Raw genomic sequence first — 21024 nt, forward strand, 5'->3', positions numbered from 1 at the left:
CCCTCAGCTCTCATATTTATAGGCTATAAAGGAAGCTTTCCTACTAAGGAAGCTAACTTGTGCATAACTTGTGCCCACATGAGTCACACGTTAGAGAACCTAAAACCCTCCCATGAGGATCAAAGGGATGAGTCATAAGATTGCAGGTGCAGCTATCACAGCATGTGATTTCCCCCTGGTGTCTCGGAGATAGCCACATATCAATCACAGCTCAAGGCTTTTCTCTTTTGCATTCCTTCAGCAGTGCTAACTCTAGCAGAATTTGATAAAGTCTTCCAGGACTCCAGTCTACAACTTTACAATATTATACCTGCAGATCAGATGCTCAATCTAGGTCTGTGCCTGGGCACCAAAATGGATAATTGCTGAGCATCATTCCTAATCTCCTGATGATCACAACGGTCTTCTGAAAATGTCACATAACATCAAGCAATATTAAAAGTCCTACAAGCATTTTAGTAGACATGCTTTGCATCACTGCGCCTGGCTTTGCAATGCTCTATAAAATGCAAGATGGCTTATAACCAAAAGGGGCTTTCAAAACAAACACCCCAAAATGATATCCAAACAATATAATGAGTGCACTTTATGGCTGTGTATATACACACCCTAGAATAAAACACCCCTGTTTCGGAATCATAGGCAAAATATGAGCTTTGCTTTAAATTAGATACATTAAATCCTGTAATTGTCTGCCTCCCTATGAAGGCTTACTATCATTAATGTGATCATTTCATCTGTGAGTAGGAAGAAAAGTGAAAGCCGGGGATTAATCCAATAACACTAGCGTAATGTTCTTGCCTACAGACAGAGCACTCCTAGCTGATGGATTCTAGAGTCTCAACTCAGTGCACAGTGGCAACAACACTAGAGTTTGTTCTGATTTGTTTTGATGTTAGACTTAAATATTATTGGCTGCATTGGACATGTCAACTTGGGGAGCCACTCCAGACGTGCAGCTCTGCCATACTGAAGGACACTAAGGATATTAACCTGTGCTAAAAATAGCACCAGCCAAAAATCATTTATGCTAATAGCAAACTTGTTTTCTGAATGTGGATTCTTATGCTGGCAAAATGGCACCTTCTTCACTTAAGAGGGAGGTATTTAGTGGGCTTTGGGAAGAGCCACAAAGTGTTCAGATTTACGGGGGGGGGCGGACCCAACAACTATAGAAAGCTAATTGTTGTAAGAGGAAAGAAAGTAGGGAGCTATTGGAAAGGGAAGATCCTGAAAGAAGGCACAGCAGGCTGGCTGGAACCCTAAACAGGAAAACCACACATTGCAACATTTTGTTGCAGGCATCACTTGGATCTGCTTATTTGAATATACCACACATTTAGTTTGGATTTTGCCCAGGACCTGTCCAATTTTAGAAATGAATGTAGTGCCCAAATAGATTACATATCACACTGGCTGGTTGTAAAGAGATCTTAATCAGTACTATTAAACAAGAATAATTTGTTGAACTGATGAAAGATAGCAGACTGTAATCTTTCAGGTAAGCAGTTACAGTGGTACCTCTGGTTACGAACTTAAATCATTGCGGAGGTCCGTTCTTAACCTGAAACCGTTCTTAACCTGAGGTACCACTTTAGCTAATGGGGCCTTCCGCTGCCGCCGCGCCACCAGAGCACGATTTCTGTTCTCATCCTGAGGTAAAGTTCTTAACCCAAGGTACTACTTCTGGGTGAGTGGAGCCTATAACCCAAAGTGTTTGTAACCCGAGGTGTTTGTAACCCGAGATACCACTGTATTTATATCTCTAACATTTCACAATATGTAAAGTTAACCATTATCTTTTCTTTTCCAAAGTTAGAAAGGGTCTTTCAACTCCAGCTGTTCAGCAAAGAGCAGACACAAGTGAGTTGCACTGTGTTAACTGCAGGGAGCTGAAATCAATAGTTTATTCCTCTAGTCTGCCCTGAACCTTGAAAGAAAGGTTTTTGCGGGAAGCTGTTCCAGCCACAGTTGTTCCTTTGGTATTCCATTAGGGTTCTTCGGGGACTATATTATGCAGCTCTGTTGGTGTCAGTTTTTAAAGCACTGCGAACCACCTTATATGGGAAGAAAAGGTAGTAGATTTTCCTCCCTGCATTGATTTTTCTGTCCCTTAAGGGTATGTGGAACTAGCTTCAAGCTACTTTAGGACTAATTTGCATGAATGAAAATTCACATTGTTTGCACAAAGAACTCCACAAAGAACAAAGCCTGGCTGCGTGGTCAAGTTAAGGTGTCATCTGAGTGCTGTCACTGTAGCCTTTCTGCTGGCAAATGAAAAAGCACGTAAAGAACTACACTGCTGGACCAGACCACAAGTGGCCGTTGAGATGTCCATGGAAGCTCATGAACAGGGAATGTATGCAATGGCTATCCATTGTTCTTTATTTTTTGGCATTTGATAATCAAGTGCCATGCCCCCTATGAATACTCCTGCAATGACCACTCCTCACATTAAATGGGGGTACCCTTTGCATGCTCGCACGCAGCCCTCTGGACCCTATGCGGTATCATTAGCACAGGCTAGGCTTCACCTCCCCGGGTGGGATACCTGGAGGTCTCCGTCTACCTCAGCCAGTTGCCCAATCCTGCCTGGGGAGATGTTGCCAAGGTGATCAGGCCAGGTAGGGGGAGGGACTACCTGCCCATACAATAGGGGGGTGTTTTCCCAATGAAGACTGCAAAATGGAAGGAGGGGTTTACTCCCTCCCAATAAAAATGCCTCCTTGGAACTCTTGCTCTTCTATCTAAGGGGCTTTGGCTTGGGAGATATCCAATTAGGTGTTTTGTGGCATCATGGGCCTTAGTTATTCCTGTATCTAAAAAGAAACATGTCAGCTCCAAAATAAAAGCCTTATTTGGCCCCATGCGCCTGGAGAGAAGACTTGTGAGACATGCATTTGGAGACTAGTCCATTAGGGTCAATGGAGCATTGCTCCACCACCCCCTGACCATCCCCAACTGTCTTTCTTCTTATCTAAAACCACCTTGGGGAGTGGCCCCGGCTGTCAGCTTCCTCCTTTTCGGTCTCAGTTTTGCCCTTGAAGAATTCAGCATGGGAACAGGACCAAAATACGAATTAGCTGACTCTCCCTATCACTGGCTCTGAATCAACCTATGGTTGACCTCTCTGCCTTCCACCCTAAGATTCCCAGTGAGTACCAGCCATCACTGACATCAAACTATCAAGCAGCTTCAGCAACTATCTAGTTAACCTTGATGAGTTGTTTCTCTAGTGCCAGTGGGTGTCTGTTCCCACCCTCCCTAGAGCAGGAACATTTTGCTTAGAGCAAGCATGTCCAAAGTCCATTTCGGGGGCCTAATCTGGCCCGCCAGTCAGTGGCATTTTACTTCCCGGGCTATAATCCAATAAAAAAAACCTTCAACAACTTCAATCCTAAAAGAAGCTCAACAACTCCAATCCTAAAAAAAGGTCAGCAACTTTGGTTGGCCCCCACGGCCCTTCACTTCATCAAATCTGGCCCTCTTTGAAAAAAGTTTGGACACCAGTAGTTTCCACTGAAATTTAATCTGCAGCAAAATTCAAGCAAATGTGAAGGTCTTTAGGAAGAATTTTGGGGAGACATCATGTTTGTAGAAGACCAGAGGCATTTTGGGATGGAGTAGAATTGCTTTCTCAAGAGGATCCCTATATCCTACTGGTGACACCCTCTTCCCCCTTTTTAATGGCTGGGATCAAACAAACATGCTCAGCTTTTGATGACTGGGGAACATTGTTTCAGTTCTGATTGTTTGTCTGTTCTTAAGACAAAGCACTTCTTTCATAGGCTTTCACAAACATACACAAATTCCCATTCACTTTTTTTTAATAGAAAAAACAACAGTATTCCTTTCTCTGTTATCATACACCACTGTTCCTTTGAAGGAGATGGTAGATTGCCATTGAAAAGCATTGTTATTTCTGTAATGTATTTGACCCAGTTTTGAAAATAAAATTTCTTTATCAGCTCTTCTGCATAGACTTTCAAAAGGAGCATAGCTTGATCTTGCTTTATAGCTGAATTTCTCATTTCCTGAAGATCAGATAACATATTTTGGAAAGGAAGCAAACTACTGGTATCTCAGCTGGTTTACCAAGCCAAATAAACCATGCACAATAAATATTGTACAGTATTAGCATATTTTTTCCTCAGACAAACACTTATGTGGATGTCATGTATCATAATGTAGTTGAGTGTTATCTTTCAAGCACACATTGAGTGTTTGAATGCCACATATTTCTATAATTTCAAAATAATGGTTAGTGAAATAACCATTATGGGAACAATTGGTCAATCTATTCAGCAGCAGTTCTCCACAGTTTCAGACAGGAGTGTTTCTCAGCCCAATCTGGGAGATACTGGAGATGGCATCTGGGACCTTTTCCATGTGCCCTCCTGCTGAGCTGTGACTCTTCCCTTAGCTCACAGCATAAGAGCTCATCCCTTAACAGTTCCATAGTTTGGACCTCACATGTTCATATGTCTTTAAATGAGATTCTCCACATCTCTGGGATACAGTCTAGAAAAAGATAGGCATGACTAAGTCCCACTGAAATCAACGGGACAAGAGTCTTGCAGCCAAATATATAGTGTCTTAATTTGAATCTAATTGTAGATCCCACTGCACTATACTTCTACTTGTAGTCCCATCTCCTTTCTACCAGCTATTTTCTGCCTTACCTTGACCCATGTCTCTGGGGCCTCTGGTCCTCTTTTCCAAGGCTGCTTATTGCTTACTCTTCCACCCATAGGATTTTCAGCCTGCTTCCTCTTTGACATCATAGTAAGTCAACAAGAGTCTTAAGAGTCCTAAGTCACTCTGTCATTTCAGTCAATCATTGCACACAGCCTCACCACCACTACAAATATATTTTAGAACATTACAGTGTAGGATTAAGTGGTCTGGGGTGAAAGCCATTAATTTCAGTGAAAGGTATGCCTAGCCCTTTCTAGCTATCCAACAGAGCCATTGTGTATGCTTTTGTGTATGATCAAAGTACAGCAAAAAGCGAGCCTATTTGCATGAATGATCAGTGGGCAATATGAAATGTTTGGCAAATTATGCATCACTATGATTATTTTCTATCAAAACACCATGGAAACTGGATTTCTGTAACTTTAAGCAATCCTGGTGAACTTTTCAGTGGGTGCAAGGGGCTTGCCTGTAGCCATTGATAGTCTGAATGACACAGTGAAATTTGGTCCATCTCTTATTAACTGGATGCTCTCCAGATGCTGTTTGTCTGTTATAAAATAAACATATACTTTAAGAAGCACACATCCTGGAAACAATTCACAGGTTTGTTATCCTGAACAAGTCTCACTGAAGTGGAGATCTAGATCAAAAGCAAATGGATCCTTTTACCCAGTAGAAATTCAAATAATGCGTTGCTCTTCATCCATTTGAAATCTTCAGGGAGGAAAGCTACTGCTGGGGGCGACATGGAGTGTGAAAATTGCAAGTCAGGGAAGGATTGGTGTGTTATGTGGGCCTTACAAGAGAATTTCCAGCTGGATTGTAGCCATAGCAGTGTAAAAACTTATATAATGTAAGCAGATATTTGTTTCTGAAGGTTCCCAATACCACTTGGAGCTATTTCTTGTGAGATAAGCTGTGTTCTATTTTAAATAATTCCATATAAAGCATACATGATCAGTATTCAGAGTTCTGAAGGTCTCTGTTCCAGGTGGCATTTATTTTTAGCTACTTTGGAAAGTACAGGACATTCTGAAGCATCTGAACATTGCTGAACCAACACTGCCGAACTATTGTGTGAAACACTTATGAGAAAAGCTTTTGAGGTTTGCATTGTTGCTCTCATGATGTACCCTGCATTTCTGAGGTTGCCTAGCAATTGTAAGTTGTTTAAACGTCAAGCCAACAACAATGATAACTATGATTAAAGTACAGTCATTCAAAAGAACAGCTACCATACCTACAAGTATAAATTCCTACAGAATGAACGAAAGGGAAGGAAAAGAACCTTTTGCATGAAATACATAAACAAGAAAAAAACAAAACACCAAGGAACACGTGTATAACTGCACAGTTTCTAGACATTTCAAGTAAAGTAACCATATTGTCTTGGATAATCTTTTTCCAGGTTTTAGGTGGTGTGAAGGACCCTAAAACGGGTGATATCCTGTGAAGCAAAAGTCAGAATTCTCTTCCACAAATAATAGGGCTTTCCCTTCCTCTTCTCCCCCACTGCAGTCCCACATGCCCCCAATGTGTGTCATTTCTAAATGTATTTATTAATCATGGTGCCTTGTATTGTAATATATGTTTTTTAATATATTTTTGGAGACATGGAAAACTTCAACTTTTGGGGGATATACTTCATATACATTTGGCAACCTTTTCCAGGAAGCAGCATCTTTTGACTGTATGTGCTACGAATTCTACACATGTAGGATTTAGTGTGGAAGTTCCATAACAATGTTGGGGTACACTTGCTTTGATGGAGAGGTGTACAAATGTCCCAATTATATGTATTGTCTATTAACAGGAATGCTTTTGGACTTTATGTGCACCAAATTCTAGCATTCTATGTCATATGGGAGTATCCTAGCAATTTTGATACATCCATGAATGAGGCTCAAATGTTTTTGTGCTTACAGCTTATAATGATGTATTTGGTTTCAATGGCTCCTTACTAATGTTTACCTTCTCTTTCTTTTGTCCTTCATTTACATGCTTTCCTTGGTGTATAGCTCACCATTTAGGAATTGAATTCATGGGTAAGCTTTCAATTTTCTTTTAAATTTGCTGTTGATATTTAAATTCTCAAAAAAATCTATTGTGTTACACTCTGTGGAAGAATTTCAGGCACTGTGCAGGATTCCAAGTGTTGCCATGACTTGTGGTGACAAGGTCTAAAGCTGCTGCGTTTAAATGAAAGTTTTGTGACAACAATCTACTATTCAGGAGTTATCGGGCATCTGAGGCTTAGGTTGGGGAGATGCTCCTTTAGATTCCTCTTCTGTCATTTTCAGCTCAAAATTTTCCTCTCTGAGTTGCCATCTCATCTCTGAGTAGAAAGCAAAGGAAAGATGAGGGAACCCTGCATCTTTCTCCTCACAAATGAAAAAGCAGCTGTGAGAGAGCCACTTTGAGCTGAAAAAGTTTCAGGGTGATAAAAGATAAAAATTGCAACATGTATTGTGAGCTTTAGAAAATCCTTTTGAGGATAAACGAGAAGTGCCTGTATAAAACAAAGCCTTCTATTTTACAAGGAGAGACTGAAACTCAACCTTATGAGTTCATAGCCACTGGTCAGCCATATATTTTTTACAGAAGCCATGTTTTGAAGAACAGTAGCACTGGTTATACAGTGGCATGTTCTGAAAAGGTGTGCCTGTCACTTCAGATGAAGGTAGCTCACACAGAAGAAGTGGAGGTGAGAAAAGAAAGCAAGTTGAAGGCTGTTGGATCAAAAGATGTTAGTTGAAAGCAACTGAGGGTTTTCTGCAATAGTCTATCTGGTGAATGAGGTAAAACATAGCAATATTGACTGTGGGGGTAGTTGTAGGCTCAAGAGGCATATACCACTGTCTCATAAGGGTATGGTCTATTTCAGAGTTGATCCCAGATTCCTTTGAGTCTAGGGCCAGCTTGAAATGGGATCTGCCCACACCTGACACAACAGGACCTCCCCTACCAGCCCTCCTGTTGCCAGCAAACAAATCCCATATCTCTGCAAAATGGGTAGTTGGAAGTAGGGAGGCATTTGCTGACTCCTCCCCTGCAATATTCTGTGTGGGTTGCCGTTGAAGAGGGAAAACTGTAAGAGGGGCTGAGTTGTGCAAAAGCCATTTGGACTTTTGGCTCTTCCTTTCAAATGTTGAAAGGTGGGCTGCTTGTGCTTTTGCACATCAGTACAGATGAGAAATCCAAGCCTAGAAATGGACTGAGAAAGCAAACAAGTGACAGAAAAAATGGCTTCCTTCTCTGGGGGAACAGAAGAGGTGCAAATTGCAGATCTCAGTTCTCCAATTCCAACATGGCTTCTTGAGGACTGCCAATGTCCTCCTGATGGGAAGTACATTCAGATAGCACTGCAAGTACAAGGTGAGGGAGAAAATGGACAATAGGACTGTAAAATATATACCTGGCCTTTACAGTAACAATACCAGGAAAAGAGCTTTGCCTCTTGCATTATTCAGGAGGAGAAGTTCCAAGCAGACGTAAAATGCCTCTTTAGATTATTTGGACCCTAAAGCCAACATTGAGTTTAAAATATGTATGCTTGGGAAAGCAACATGGCCAGCTGCAGAGGGAATAGATGAATACTATATGAGGCTGAGACATTAAGCATTTGGAAACACTGATAAAGAGATCAGATCAAAGCTCATGCAACATTGCAGTTCAGCTCATCTGACAAAGCCAGGACTCTCTAATTCTGGTGCTGTGTCAGGAGTAGCAAACATTGTGCAAATGTTGGTGGACAGCAACTCCCATCGTCCCTGACCATTGGTCACCCTGGTTGTGGTTGATGGGAGTTGTATCTGGAGGGCACCACATTGGCTTGTGGTATAGCAACAGAACTCCTACATCTTGCATGTGATGTGGAAGTAACTGAAATACAAGTGACTGGCACTGCACTGAAGATCAAAAGCTGCAGACTGAAAAAGGGGAATAAATCTATGCATATTTACTCAGAAATACTTCCCACTGTGTTCTAAGCAACTTATTCTTAAGGTCCATGTGATTGCTGCCTAAATGTGCAATCAGGCATGTCCAACCAGTCAATCGCGATCCATCGGTTGATCCTGTGGTGTTCCTTGTCGACCATGGTCGATTGCGCCGGCGCTTTAGTGAATGCCTTATTTTCCTGCGTCTGTGGTTAGTGTGTGTGAATGAGTGAGAGCTGCAGACTTTAGGGCAGGCTTCCTCAAACTCAGCCCTCCAGATGTTTTGAGGCTACAATTCCATCATCCCTGCCCACTGATCCGGCTAGCTAGAGATGATGGGAGTTGTAGGCCAAAAACATCTGGAGGGCTGAGTTGAAGAAAGCCTGCTTTAGGGTGAGCTATTTAATGCAAGGGTCCCTCCCCCTAAAGAAAGATCAACAACTTAGGTCTCCCCCTCTAAAGAAAGCTCAATAACTTTGCCCCCCCCAAAAAAGCTCAACAACTATGTGCAATGTCAGTGGGTAGATCACTCCCAGTTTTATTAGACTGGGAGTAGATCACAGTCTGTATAGAGTTGGACATGCCTGCTACAGGTGTATTCTCAAAAGTAAGTCCCACTGAGTTCAACGGAGTCTGTTTTCAGGTAAGCAGGTATAGGATGGTAGCCAAAAATAAGCAAATCAAGTACTGAGGCTGAGACAGAAAAGGAAGCTTGCCCTTCTGGGGTGGATGATTTCATAAACCCATTCCCTGCATATGGGAAAGTATGGAGTTTTCTGGGGGAAAGGGAATTTATTCTTAAAGTATGCCTAAAGACGCAAAAGAAGCAAAAGCCTACAAACACAGCACAGCTTCAAGCAAATCAAAGAATTCAAGAGCTGGGCAATGAATAAGATTATGTTTTTGGAATGAAGACAACACCAAAGAATACTGAGAAAGATACAGGCAGCCCAAAGCAACTGTTTACATGAGAAACACTGAAATATAACTGCATGTTGATAAGGAAGAACTGTAACCATACTAGATGAAGCAATATTGGAAGAACTGAAGCAGTAACTGTTCCACACTTGAACATGCAACCATTACAGTGGATCATATGAGTCCACGGTGAAAATCCAAATTTAATGCACATTTACTACTATGGCAAAAATTTAAAACACTGAGTACAGTACTGCTACTGTTTTCAGAGCTGAAGGAAATTAAGGCTCTCTGTTTAAGGAGCAGCCATTGCTCTGAACATCATCAAGCCTGCCTGCAAAGCAAACACATTGCCAAAGGATGAGGCAATGGATATGATGATGAATTTCAAGGAAATGAGGAACTGAACGATTTAAAAATTAAAATACATATTCATGATAATGTGAAGTTAATCATATGGTCACACAGAGGTATGCAGTTCCTTATTAGGGGTGGACAAGGAACTGGTGCCACAAAGATTACAAACAACAGGCATCTTAGAACTGGTTAAAGGAACAACAACAAGGGCCTTCTACTACACAATACTATAGCTGTTAACTTGGAAATAAGTTGCATTGACTTCAGTGGGATTTACTCCTAGGTAAGTGTGTGTAGGATTTCAGCTTTCTTCTACCTTCAGCAGGCCTCTTTCCAATGATCTAATCACCAGGCATGAGACAATAATCTGTATACACAACCTGTTTTAGGCATTAGAAGAGAAACAGAACAAGATTTCTCAAATTTCCCTTCTAAAAGTACACATGGTTAAACATCTGAAGAACAAAGCAACAGGGCCTTTTCTTTCCAAATAAAGTTGAGGTGATGGAGTTGCATAGAGTTGAAATACTCCAGCATTCTCCCCACCCCTGAAAACTTCCCTTTGAGAAATTCTGGTTTGCATAATATTGTTAGCTCATATTGATGGATGGAGGAAACAGTGGACTAAGAGTAATGGAAGGATTAGAACCAAACCCCTTGCTGCCTCTAACCATAGTCAAATAATTCCAAATTATATTAACTGTATCCTGAAATTCTGCACCCTTTTCTCAGGTGGAGAAACTGAGGAGGATATTTGACTCAATAGTCTCCGGAAGAAAAGAAAAATATGTCCCAAAATGGTCTTCTAAGCCATTTTTGGCTCATAGTGCAATCTGTTAGAATAGGAATGGCAGTTGATTCTCAAGAATAGGAAGTTAGATCTGCCCAAATTGCAGCTTGCAAAACACTGCTGTATCTTTGCAGCCATTTGCTAATGCCTGTGCCAGTGTGTCTTAGGCTATGGTGTTTTAGTCTACAAGACTTGAATCCTCATAGCTTAGATATTTAACTGATGTGAGATTGTAGAAACCAATGGGAGGGCTGTGTTTTGTAGGGCAAAACCTCATGTGTCAGTGAATGCCTATCAGATAATATAACGTTGTTGTTGTTGTTGTTGTTGTTGTTTGTTGTTGTTGTTGTTGTTGTTGTTGTTGTTAGCAATCTCAAGCCAATGCCTCTCTAGTTTAGAAAACACAGATCTGTCAGTGTTTTCCCCTGACACTTTGCCTAATCCCTTTTGAGAGTGTCTGAAATGCTCAAGGCACAGAGTCAGCTAAAATTCTCCAGGAAAAAAAATCACAAGCGAAACATGTCACTTACCGATATTATTTCAGACAGAAGCTCTCCCAGCACCGGCTCAGTTTGTTTACAGCTATGCTAATGGTGACATGAAGTAAAGCATTGTTTTGACACACTCGTGAGGGAACCTTATAAAAATCAGAGCAAACAGCTGTTAAACTGTGAGTGGGAAGTTAGCTTATTTGAAAGGATTTGGACACTGGCTTCTATTATATTTGTTTTCTACAAAAAAATAATAAAATAAAATAAAATGTTTCTTTAGCGCAGTCCTGTTTATGTATTCTTAGAAGTACGTCCCACTGCATTCAACGGGACTTACGTGCGAGTAACTGTATAGAGGGCTGCAGCTTTCATTTCCCATGGAAAATAATAGTAATAATTTCACGTACTGCTTATCAGTTGACATTTTGGGAGCCAGCAATAGTGGGTACTGGGTATTTTCTGAAGATATGTTTAGATTACCACATATAATCCTTGTAAAGGAATCAGTAATATTGTGGATTCTGAAGTGGACTGTGAACTGACCAAAGTCATGATCCACTTGAATTGAAGCAGGTGAGCCTACTTTGGAATCTGAGTTCAGCAGATGATTCCCTCATCCCTAATGGTGCTTAACTTTCCTTGGGAAAACAGGGTGCTCACCTCCTCCAATCTTCCCCAGCAGTGTACAGTGACACAAGAGAGTAGGGTGTGGCCTCAAATGTTATCTTATTTTGTTGAGACCCAACAAACAGACAGCAGACCTGACCCATCACCGAATGAGAACCAACTGTGAAATCTAGAACATTCCCAGAATCCCTTGCAATATGTCATGCTTCTGTGGCTAACGCATGCAGGTTTGTTAGATGCTGATATGGGAGGAGTTCCTCAAAGATAAAGAGGTTGGAAAAGCACTGCTTTAATTCAAAATGTAGAGGGTTTCCAAATACGTGATGTGAGCAAAGTTCACACCACTTTCCCACATCATGAGTGAGAGAAAGCAAGGCTGATGCATTTGTAATGTGGGTTTTATGTTCACATGGCAAACCTCATTGGAACTCCTTGAAGCTTCATATGCATGGGGGAATGCCCTAAATCAGCACTAACATTGGGAGAGCCACAGCTTATACAGTGGTACCTTGGTTTATGAACTTAATCCGTTCCAGAAGTTCTTATACCGAATCCGTTCTTAAACTGAGGCGCACTTTCCCTAATGAGGCCTCCTGCCACCGGTGCCCTTCCACCGTTTGGCTTCCATTCATAGACTGAGGTAAAGTTCGCTAACCGGAACACCTACTTCCAGTTTTGTGGAGTTCGTAAGCCGAATAGTTCGTAAACAGGGCTGTTTGTAAGCTGAGGTACCACTGTATATGTGTGTATATACACTGACGCTATCTAACTGTACATATGAAAATGCAAATATTTGAATGTGGCAAACAGTTGTTTGCAAACACCTGTATCACACAAGCACACTTGTTAGGAAGTGAAGACGGCGGGCTGCATCTCCCTATTTAGTGTCCGCTACAAAAAGTGTGAAATAAAGAAGGGAAAAGGAGAGAGATACCTGCGTCCCAAGTATGTCAACAATAGTGCAAACAGTGGGTGAAAATTGCAAAGGCAGAGGAGAATGGATGAATGGAAGAGGCAAGAGTGACAAGTGAATGAACAAAGGCAGGATAAGGAGGGAAAACCTGTAAATAATAATTGAGTAGTAGTAGTAGTAGTAGTAGTAGTAGTAGTAGTTATTTATCTGTACCCTGCCCATCTGAATGGGTTGCCTCAGCCACTCAGGGTGGCTTTCAGTATATATAAAAACATAGTAAAACTATACAGGACTGCCTTCAGATGTCTCCTAGGTGAGCCCCCTTGCTTTCAAGATGGCTTACTTCTGAGTAAACATGCTTAGGGTTTTTGTTATAGTCCCACACTAAAGGTCACTATCCGAGTATCCCCCTCCGCACAAAAAGAAAAAAAGGCCCTATTGCTGATACCCCTTCTCTGCCTGTAATATGTCCTGCATTAGCTTCTTAATCAGATGGATTGGGAAAGCAACACTGACTGCAGGTTTTCCTCTTTTTTTGAATATAAATAAAGTATTAAATAGTACACATTCTCAGAACATACCTGGTTGTACTTTTTGTAGAGCATCTGCAGCTCATTCAGCCACATTTGCCATCTGGAGAGGAGGTAATAGGTATCTGAATAGCGGTGCACTGGTATTTTGTGTTTGGACAATTGGGGGCAGGGAAGGATCAGCGTAGTCACAATCTTATCAAAAAGTAGAGAGATGTTATTTTGCTTTAATACTACACTAGAAACACTACGATTGTCTGTGATATCTGAACAGTTCAAAATGAATCTTGCTAGCAGCAGTGTGAGGAACAGCAGAAAGAGCAACGGTTGATGTGCCGGGGTTCGTGCACATGCATGTGTTTGTGCCTGAGCACAAGAATCAAGAAGTATCAAACCCTTCTTTCAGAGATTTCACTTGTGTGTCAAGACCCCGAGCCCCCCCCCCTTTGTTGAATAATAATGTGTAGACACCATACTTAGGTTAATGGGCAAAATATAGGCCACAACTTTATTGTAGAATGTGAGTGGTATTGGCTTAGGCATTGGAATTGAACCAACTATATCTGACTCCTGCCCACCTGCAGGAAGTCTCACCACCAGTAGGATGCACATCAACTAGGATCTCCCCCAGGGTAGTGGATAGGGGTTGTGCCATGGCCCTAGGCCCCATCTGGACTTCAAACAGAGACCATGCCCCTCAGATTCCTTTAACAGAATACCCTTTAGTATGGAATACCCTTTAGCCATACCTCCCCTCCCCCGAACAAGGTTTTACCAATGCCTAACCGCCAAACCTTACAAAGTTGTTGCTATGAGGTAGGCAAAAACCAAATGGCCAGTGCCAATTTGCCAAGTGGAAAAATTCCTACCAGGCCCCTCAGCGGCGACCAACTGAGGTCCATAGCAAAGCCAATATGTTGAACACATGAAAAGAGGGCGGGAGGGTGGGAGATCTGCAGAAGCCGGAACAAGAGGGAGATCCCCTTGCAGTGCTGCGGTTTAAAAGGAGTAAGCCATGGGTAGGCAAACTGAGGCCTGGGGGCTGGATCTGGCCCAGTTGCCTTTTAAATCCAGCCCATGGACGGTCCAGGAATCAGTGTGTTTTTACATGAGTAGAATGTGTCCTTTTATTTAAAATGCATCTCTGGGTGATTTGTGGGGCATAGGAATGCGTTCTTTTTTCTTTCTTTTTTCCAAAATATAGTCCGGCCCCCCATAAGGTCTGAGGGACAGTGGACCGTACCCCTGCTGAAAAAGTTTGCTGACCCCTGGAGTAAGCCATACCCCTGGCCAACCGGATTGGCCAGCCGGGGCCATGATGTGGGGCTTCCCCAGCCCCTGCTGTGTATGGAGGCCATGTGATCTGACCGCAACACCATCCCACTCAGAAGTGGAATGGCTTTCTAGAGACTTAGGGGCAGAGGGCTTAAATCCAAAGGGTGGCACTCAAATGCACGTTTTAAATTTTAATAGGGACAGCCAGAGAACATTAAATTGTGGAATGGGGAAGAGAAAGCTCTTTAAAAGCAGAATTTGCATGTTTTATTCTCCCTGATGCAAATATCTTTACCACTCACATGGACTGTGCAAACTCACTGTTATTCCAATCCTTTCTGAACCATGGCAAGGTGGAACATTTCACTGGCAGTCGAAATGTAATTGTTATTCTGAAGGAGCATCCTCCTAAGCCTGTGACCAAACCAATGTCAACAGCATAAACCATAAACAATTTTATGCACGAAAGGCATAAAGCCAGACAATGTGTGACTCTAAACTAAATATTGCCGTAGCATGAATATAGCACTTCAGCAGGTGTTTCCGCCAAACAAACTGGCATCTGGCATTTTTACAATGTCAAGATTACTGAAATAGAGCTTAGCATATATAAATCTTCCTAAAGGTTTATTTGAATCTTATTAGTGCCACTCAGGAAAAAAATCAGCAAAATCCTTCACGTTCCATGTTGGAAAATTAGTCTGGGTTATGTTGGGAGGTGCCTCTCTGGGTCTGCTCTGTGAGTTTTATAATCAAATAATGAAATGTCAGTTATGCTATATTGTATTTTTGACAATGAAGCCTCTGGCACTAATGAGCTGAGCTGATGTGATGGTTTGTAACATTCCAACTACATGAAGAACAAAACTGTCAACAGCAAAACGTTTAGAATCCAGTTTCTCTGAGAAGGGATAGTTGGTCTGTTTAGCACTGAATAAACATCATATGGGCCCTATAGATAGAGGAGTTCCCAAGTCAAGCTTTGTTTGTGTGAATATTCATCATTTTCCTTTTCAACCTTTTTGGTACTGCCTTTTCACTTCCTACTGTTTCTTCTTCCTTTCTGAGCTGATCAACTGAGTATGATCAGAGATCACTCAGTGAATGGGATAATGTTACAAGATCGGCACTATTTGGTCATGCAAAGAAGCGACTGAAAGGGAGGGTAACAGTCAGCAAGGGAAGGTTTTCCAAAAAAAAATGAAGGAAAAAAAGCTAAAAGGGGGAAGTGGTGCTAGTTACGTGACCCCCCCCCCCCCCCGAGCGATATGGTGGAATGCTCTGTCACAAGAGACTAGGCCCTGTGGGACTTGACATCTTTCCGCAGGGCTTGCAAGATGGAGCTGTTCCACCAGGCCTTTGGCTAAGGCATAGTCTGACCCCCCTCTCTCCTTCTGTAATCATAGAACTCTCATAGAACTCTAGCCCAATGGTTGCCATTAATTTGATTTTGAATTGATTTTAGAATGTATTTTAATTTATTGACTGTGATTTTATGTACACTGTGCTATTTTTACTTGTTGTTAGCCACTCTGAGCCCGGCTTTGGCCGGGGAGGGCAGGATATAAATAAAAAATTATTATTATTATTATTATTATTATTATTATTATTATTATTAATGCTGACATTCATAAAAAACAACAATCTCAGAACCATATTTAAGAGGAGACCATTACTTCCCAAAGAAACCTCAACGCAATATTAAGACTTCAACATTGGAGGGACAAATTTTGCCTCCCCTCTCCCCTCCACCAAATGTGTCTAACTAAACTTCAGTTAAAGCTTGCATGCAAAAACGTGAGGGTGGGAGAAAAGGGAAAGGGTGCCTTTGTTTCATTTGCAGGCACTTCTGGAAGGCAGGGGAGAAGTGAAAATCAGTGCTTTCCTTTCTTTCGTTTTCCTCCCTTGGCTAATGTGTACCAACCTCCCCCATTTCTAAGCACACGGATAATTGCAAGTGAACATTACCACAGTAACACTGGGAATAAGGCTCTGAAAGTACATGACATGCTTAGCTAAATTTAATTGGTCACCTTGAATTATAACGTCAATGGTTACGGTCAAACTTTAATTTCACCAAGCCACAGAGGTTGCCCCTGCTAACGATGAGATCAGCAAAACTCTTCAAACGATATATGCTATTTTGCAACCAAAAATTCAGCTGCACAAGACATTAAACATATTTGCCTGCCCTGCTTGCTACTCTGTCCATCTTGCTGTCTGGCATGATAAGTCTGTAACAGTACAAAGGATTTGACATTAGAAATACCAAGGATATGACACTGGGAATTTGTGATGAGCTGCAAGACTTACATAGTTTTTTTCTCTATGTACTTAAGAATTCAGTATCACAAAAGTGTGACTCATGTTAGAAGGTAACAAATACATTATATTAACAACACTTTAATTCTGGTGCTATCAACATCATGTACAAAGAAATGCACAGTGCTTGATGGATGACTTAGGAATGATGACAGCTAAAAGCAATTAATTATGTTATCTATTTCTCAGAATGTTTGTTCATACTGAACTGACGGGGATGTAGAAGAAAGTCCACCTAACAGGCAGGGAGACCTCCAAAATGATACCAAATATGAAACTCATGTTCAGGGAATAGGCATTTAGTCCAGGAATGGAAAACAGGATCCGCCTAGCAGCCCGGAACTTGAGCTCACCCTGACATCCTGCAGATTACTTTGGCAGATAGGCGGGGCTGCCCATCTGTCATTTACCAGATGTCAGCATGATGTAAGGTGAGCCATCCTCAAAGGAACCAATCAGGAGCATTCTCCAAGTATTGGAATTCCGGAGAATATTATGAAGCCAACAGTTGAAAAGCCATTCCTGCAGAGATTAGTAGTAATACTTAGCATTTGTATAGAAGCTTTGAGTGTTCAAAGGTGGAACCCTTTCAGATGTGGGCTGTTATTCTTCCTGTATGTACACTGCCAGTCAATGTAGACAATGCCAAACCAAGTGGACCAATGGCCTGACTTTGTATAAGACAGCTTCCTATGTTCTTAAGGCCACCAAGTGTGAGTTCTTGGCAAAAGCAGTGGGCTAGGAACTTCCTCCTTCACAGGCCTTCTCATAAGCCTATTCACTTCTCTACCAGCTCTCCATTAATGATGAAATTAATACAGTCTTTAAAAAATGTTGCTCATTGTCTCAAGTGCTTTTTAAGGAATAGTGGTTTATGTGTTTTAAGAATGCATTTCAGATTTCAAAATTGGTGAGGGTTTATGAGAAAGAAGCCGCTAAGTTCTTCGATTCAGAACACATTTGCTTAGACGAGTTTGGATTTCAACTGACATAATTAGGGATGGGAGAGAAATTTGATTTTCTTTACATTTTAATGATAAACTATATAATTTGCTTTTCTTGAAACTGTATATGAACCTAGACATGATTATCCTCTGAAATTCACACACTTCCAGATTTTGTGTTGCAGGTCTCCAACTAAGCAATGGTTTTAAAATGCATACGTTAATGAATATAACATTGAAATATCACATTAGGGGGAATTGCTTACAGAAATGTGCATTTTTTTCAAAACTGCATGTACAAAAAAAATTATATTAGGAAAAAAATGCACTCAAATGCTGAACCTCTAAAGAAATACACGGAATGATGTGGAAATGTGGAGAAATGAATATAGGATTGGAAAAATAATAAATGAAAGAGCTTCAAAATAACATTCCTCCATTTGTACAAGTATTCTTGGGAGCAGTAGGTTTCTGGATTAGAACTTTAAAAGCATGAAGATCACAGGAAGACTTGCCCAACTATCTTGTAACACTGACTGTTCTCTAAGTGCCATTTCTTCTCAGTTAAGGCTTTGTTTAACTCATGGTAAAATATTTAGTCCCAGACACGTGGTCTGAAGAGAAGCAGCACAGTTACTTCTGGTGCATTTCCTGGGATGTGACATTTCCTACAAAGGTAAGTAGAGACACAGCCTGTTTTGTATACATTCTACTTTGTTTCAGTTTAAATGTGTTAATTTTTATTCTCTGCTCTTAGGGACACAGGATTTTCCCCTATAGGAATCTAGAAGATGTCAACATTTTTGTTACATTCACACATCCAGGACTGATTCTCCACCATCATACTTCAGCTAGAAAGCAACTGCATCTTGCATTTTGCATCCAGCTACAGCAAAATGGTAAACCCCAGAATAACATGTATGAATTCACTTTACAGTGTTACATGATTACAGTGGTACCTCTGGATACGAATGGGATCCGTTCCGGAGCCCCGTTTGTATCTAGAAGCAAACGTAACTAGCGATGGCACGTCTGCGCATGTGCGTGTCGCTTTTCGCCACTTCTACGCATGCACGTGACGTCATTTTGAGCGTCTGCACATGCACAATCGGTGAAACCCGGAAGTAACGCGCTCTGTTACTTCCGGGTTGCCGCGGAGCTCAACTCGAAGCGCATTCAACCTGATCAAGAGAATAAGAGACCAGCCCTACCTTAGGACTATTTCAAACAACACATGCAGTGAAGCTTGGGAGAGGCAACCAGATTCATATAAAGCCCATGCTTTTAGCTTCCAGTAAAGTATTTTTTCAAGTCAGAACATAAGAAGGGCCTGCTGGATCAGGCCAGCAGCCTGTCTAATCTAGCATCTTGTTTTCATAATGGCCAACTAGATGCCTGCAGGAAACCCAGAAGCAGAATTCAAGCCCCAATCACTCTGCCTTCCTGTGGCTTCCAGCAATGGGTATTAAGTATAATGCCTCCTTACTGCAGAGACAGATCATAGGCATAATGGCTAATAGCCATGATGGCTCTCTCCTCCGTGGAAAAAAAGTAACAAGCTGAAAGAAGATAATTTCCTGCAGGTAAGTGCGGATGGAGAAAGCAAGCCCAAGGTTCTAATATGAGAGCTTTCCCGGCCCAAATTTTGGACATAGGGGTAAGATGGAAGGAGATCCAAATGGCCAGTGGAGCCAAATGTCTGAGTGCCATTCTCGACTCCCTTGCGGCAATACTCTCACACGACCTGCCAGCGCTGCTTATGGCAGCATCAAAACAACACCTTAGCAAAAGAATGAAAGGCAAAATGATGGCGCTACCGAGTCATCTTGTGCCCCCAAACCACTTGGGGGGTAAGTCGCTGAAATGCACCACAAATCTGCCAGCTTAGAATGAATCAGTGAATTGGGGAAGGAAGGAAGGATTTTCAGCTTAGAAATAGTGGGCGCCGTGACTGCATATGGGACAGAAAAGAAAGTAATATGCATCCACCAGGAGTTTTTGTTTGCTTGTTTTTGTTAACTGGAAAAACAATTTAGACAATTGAAATTGAAAAATCTTAGTCAACTATTTGCTTTTAAAAAATGTTTTTCTTTTCTTTTCAGAGGAAGTGGAATGCAAGAGAAGAAAATGTGCTGTGATGTGGCTAATGCTGTTGTTGCTTGCTGATATGTGTGCTGAGTCTAAATAAAATACTCTCTCTCTTGGTTTCAGTTCTTTATTTTGCAGTCTCCTTACATCATCACTACCACCCATGTCTTTATGCAAGCAACCTACAAAGCCCATTTCCGCATTATAAATTGACAGTTGTCCCAAATATCTGTTTATTTCTACAATTGATATACCACTTAACGCCATAGTTTCTAAGCACTGTACAACAGAAACTATTACTTAGAATGCCTGCTGGAACAATAATAGAACCTTCCCCCAAGCACTGGAATATAGTGACAGTTATAAAAAGTAATTATGGATCCATGAAAAAAGTGATTATACAAGATTCGTCTAATGAATGGAGAAATATATCCAGTAGAGTTGTTTGGTTGAACATGGATAGGTTCACAGTAAGCTGAATCTGAATATCTGGTTCTGAATAGAAGAACAATTAAATCAATAAAGGGATTCATGTATCCCTTTAACTTTTGTTGTTGTTGAGGGGATATGTTTTAAAAAGAGAAAGGATATGGTGTTCCTCCGTATTTTATTATTATTATAAAACATCACTTCCAATCTCGAAATAATACAGTTCAGTCTGTGCTTTAGATTGATGAACCATGCACAATTAAACGGGGCCACTGTGTCTTCAAATGGTGAACCACATAGAGTACAAGTGGAAATCTTGAAAAATCCTATCCTTCTCAACACTTGTGCATCTGATTTCATGACCAATTGCAGGCGCCTCATCTGATATCACATTTCGACAACTTGTAAATATTCACAAAAATACTTTGGAAGGTTTTGCGCTGTCCTACATTTAATGCGTGAATGTCCTGGTACAACTCTTAATTATTTTCCACATATCTCTGGCAGTCCAGCCTACGAGACAGAATCAGCCCTTGTTGTAGAGACTTTCCAGCCTGCTTTCTCTTAACGTATGGGGCAAAGGGTGTCTGTGATGGGTCCCAGAGTGAACATTCAGGATGGCCACAATTCAGGGTGGGACATTAGCGTACCATGAAAGTGGCTGAAATGTGCCTTGGAAAATTGATGTGCTATGCTGAATGCAC

The 21024-nt window shown here is 41.3% G+C and overlaps 1 protein-coding gene across 4 annotated transcripts in view; it reads left to right on the top strand.

The window, feature by feature from the left end:
• NRG3 (neuregulin 3) overlaps positions 1-21024 on the top strand; it is a 593829-nt gene that overhangs the window by 478532 nt on the left and 94273 nt on the right. For 3 of the 4 annotated variants that reach the window (XM_053388225.1, XM_053388227.1, XM_053388228.1), the window contains exon 4: positions 6717-6743. The exons of the other annotated variant lie outside the window; for it this stretch is intronic. In XM_053388225.1, coding sequence (XP_053244200.1) covers positions 6717-6743 — 27 coding nt within the window. The remainder of the gene's footprint in view (positions 1-6716; positions 6744-21024) is intronic. 4 annotated transcript variants of the gene reach the window in all.

This window comes from Podarcis raffonei, chromosome 5 (genome assembly GCF_027172205.1).
Source record: "Podarcis raffonei isolate rPodRaf1 chromosome 5, rPodRaf1.pri, whole genome shotgun sequence".
In the NCBI taxonomy this organism is placed as follows: domain Eukaryota; kingdom Metazoa; phylum Chordata; class Lepidosauria; order Squamata; family Lacertidae; genus Podarcis; species Podarcis raffonei.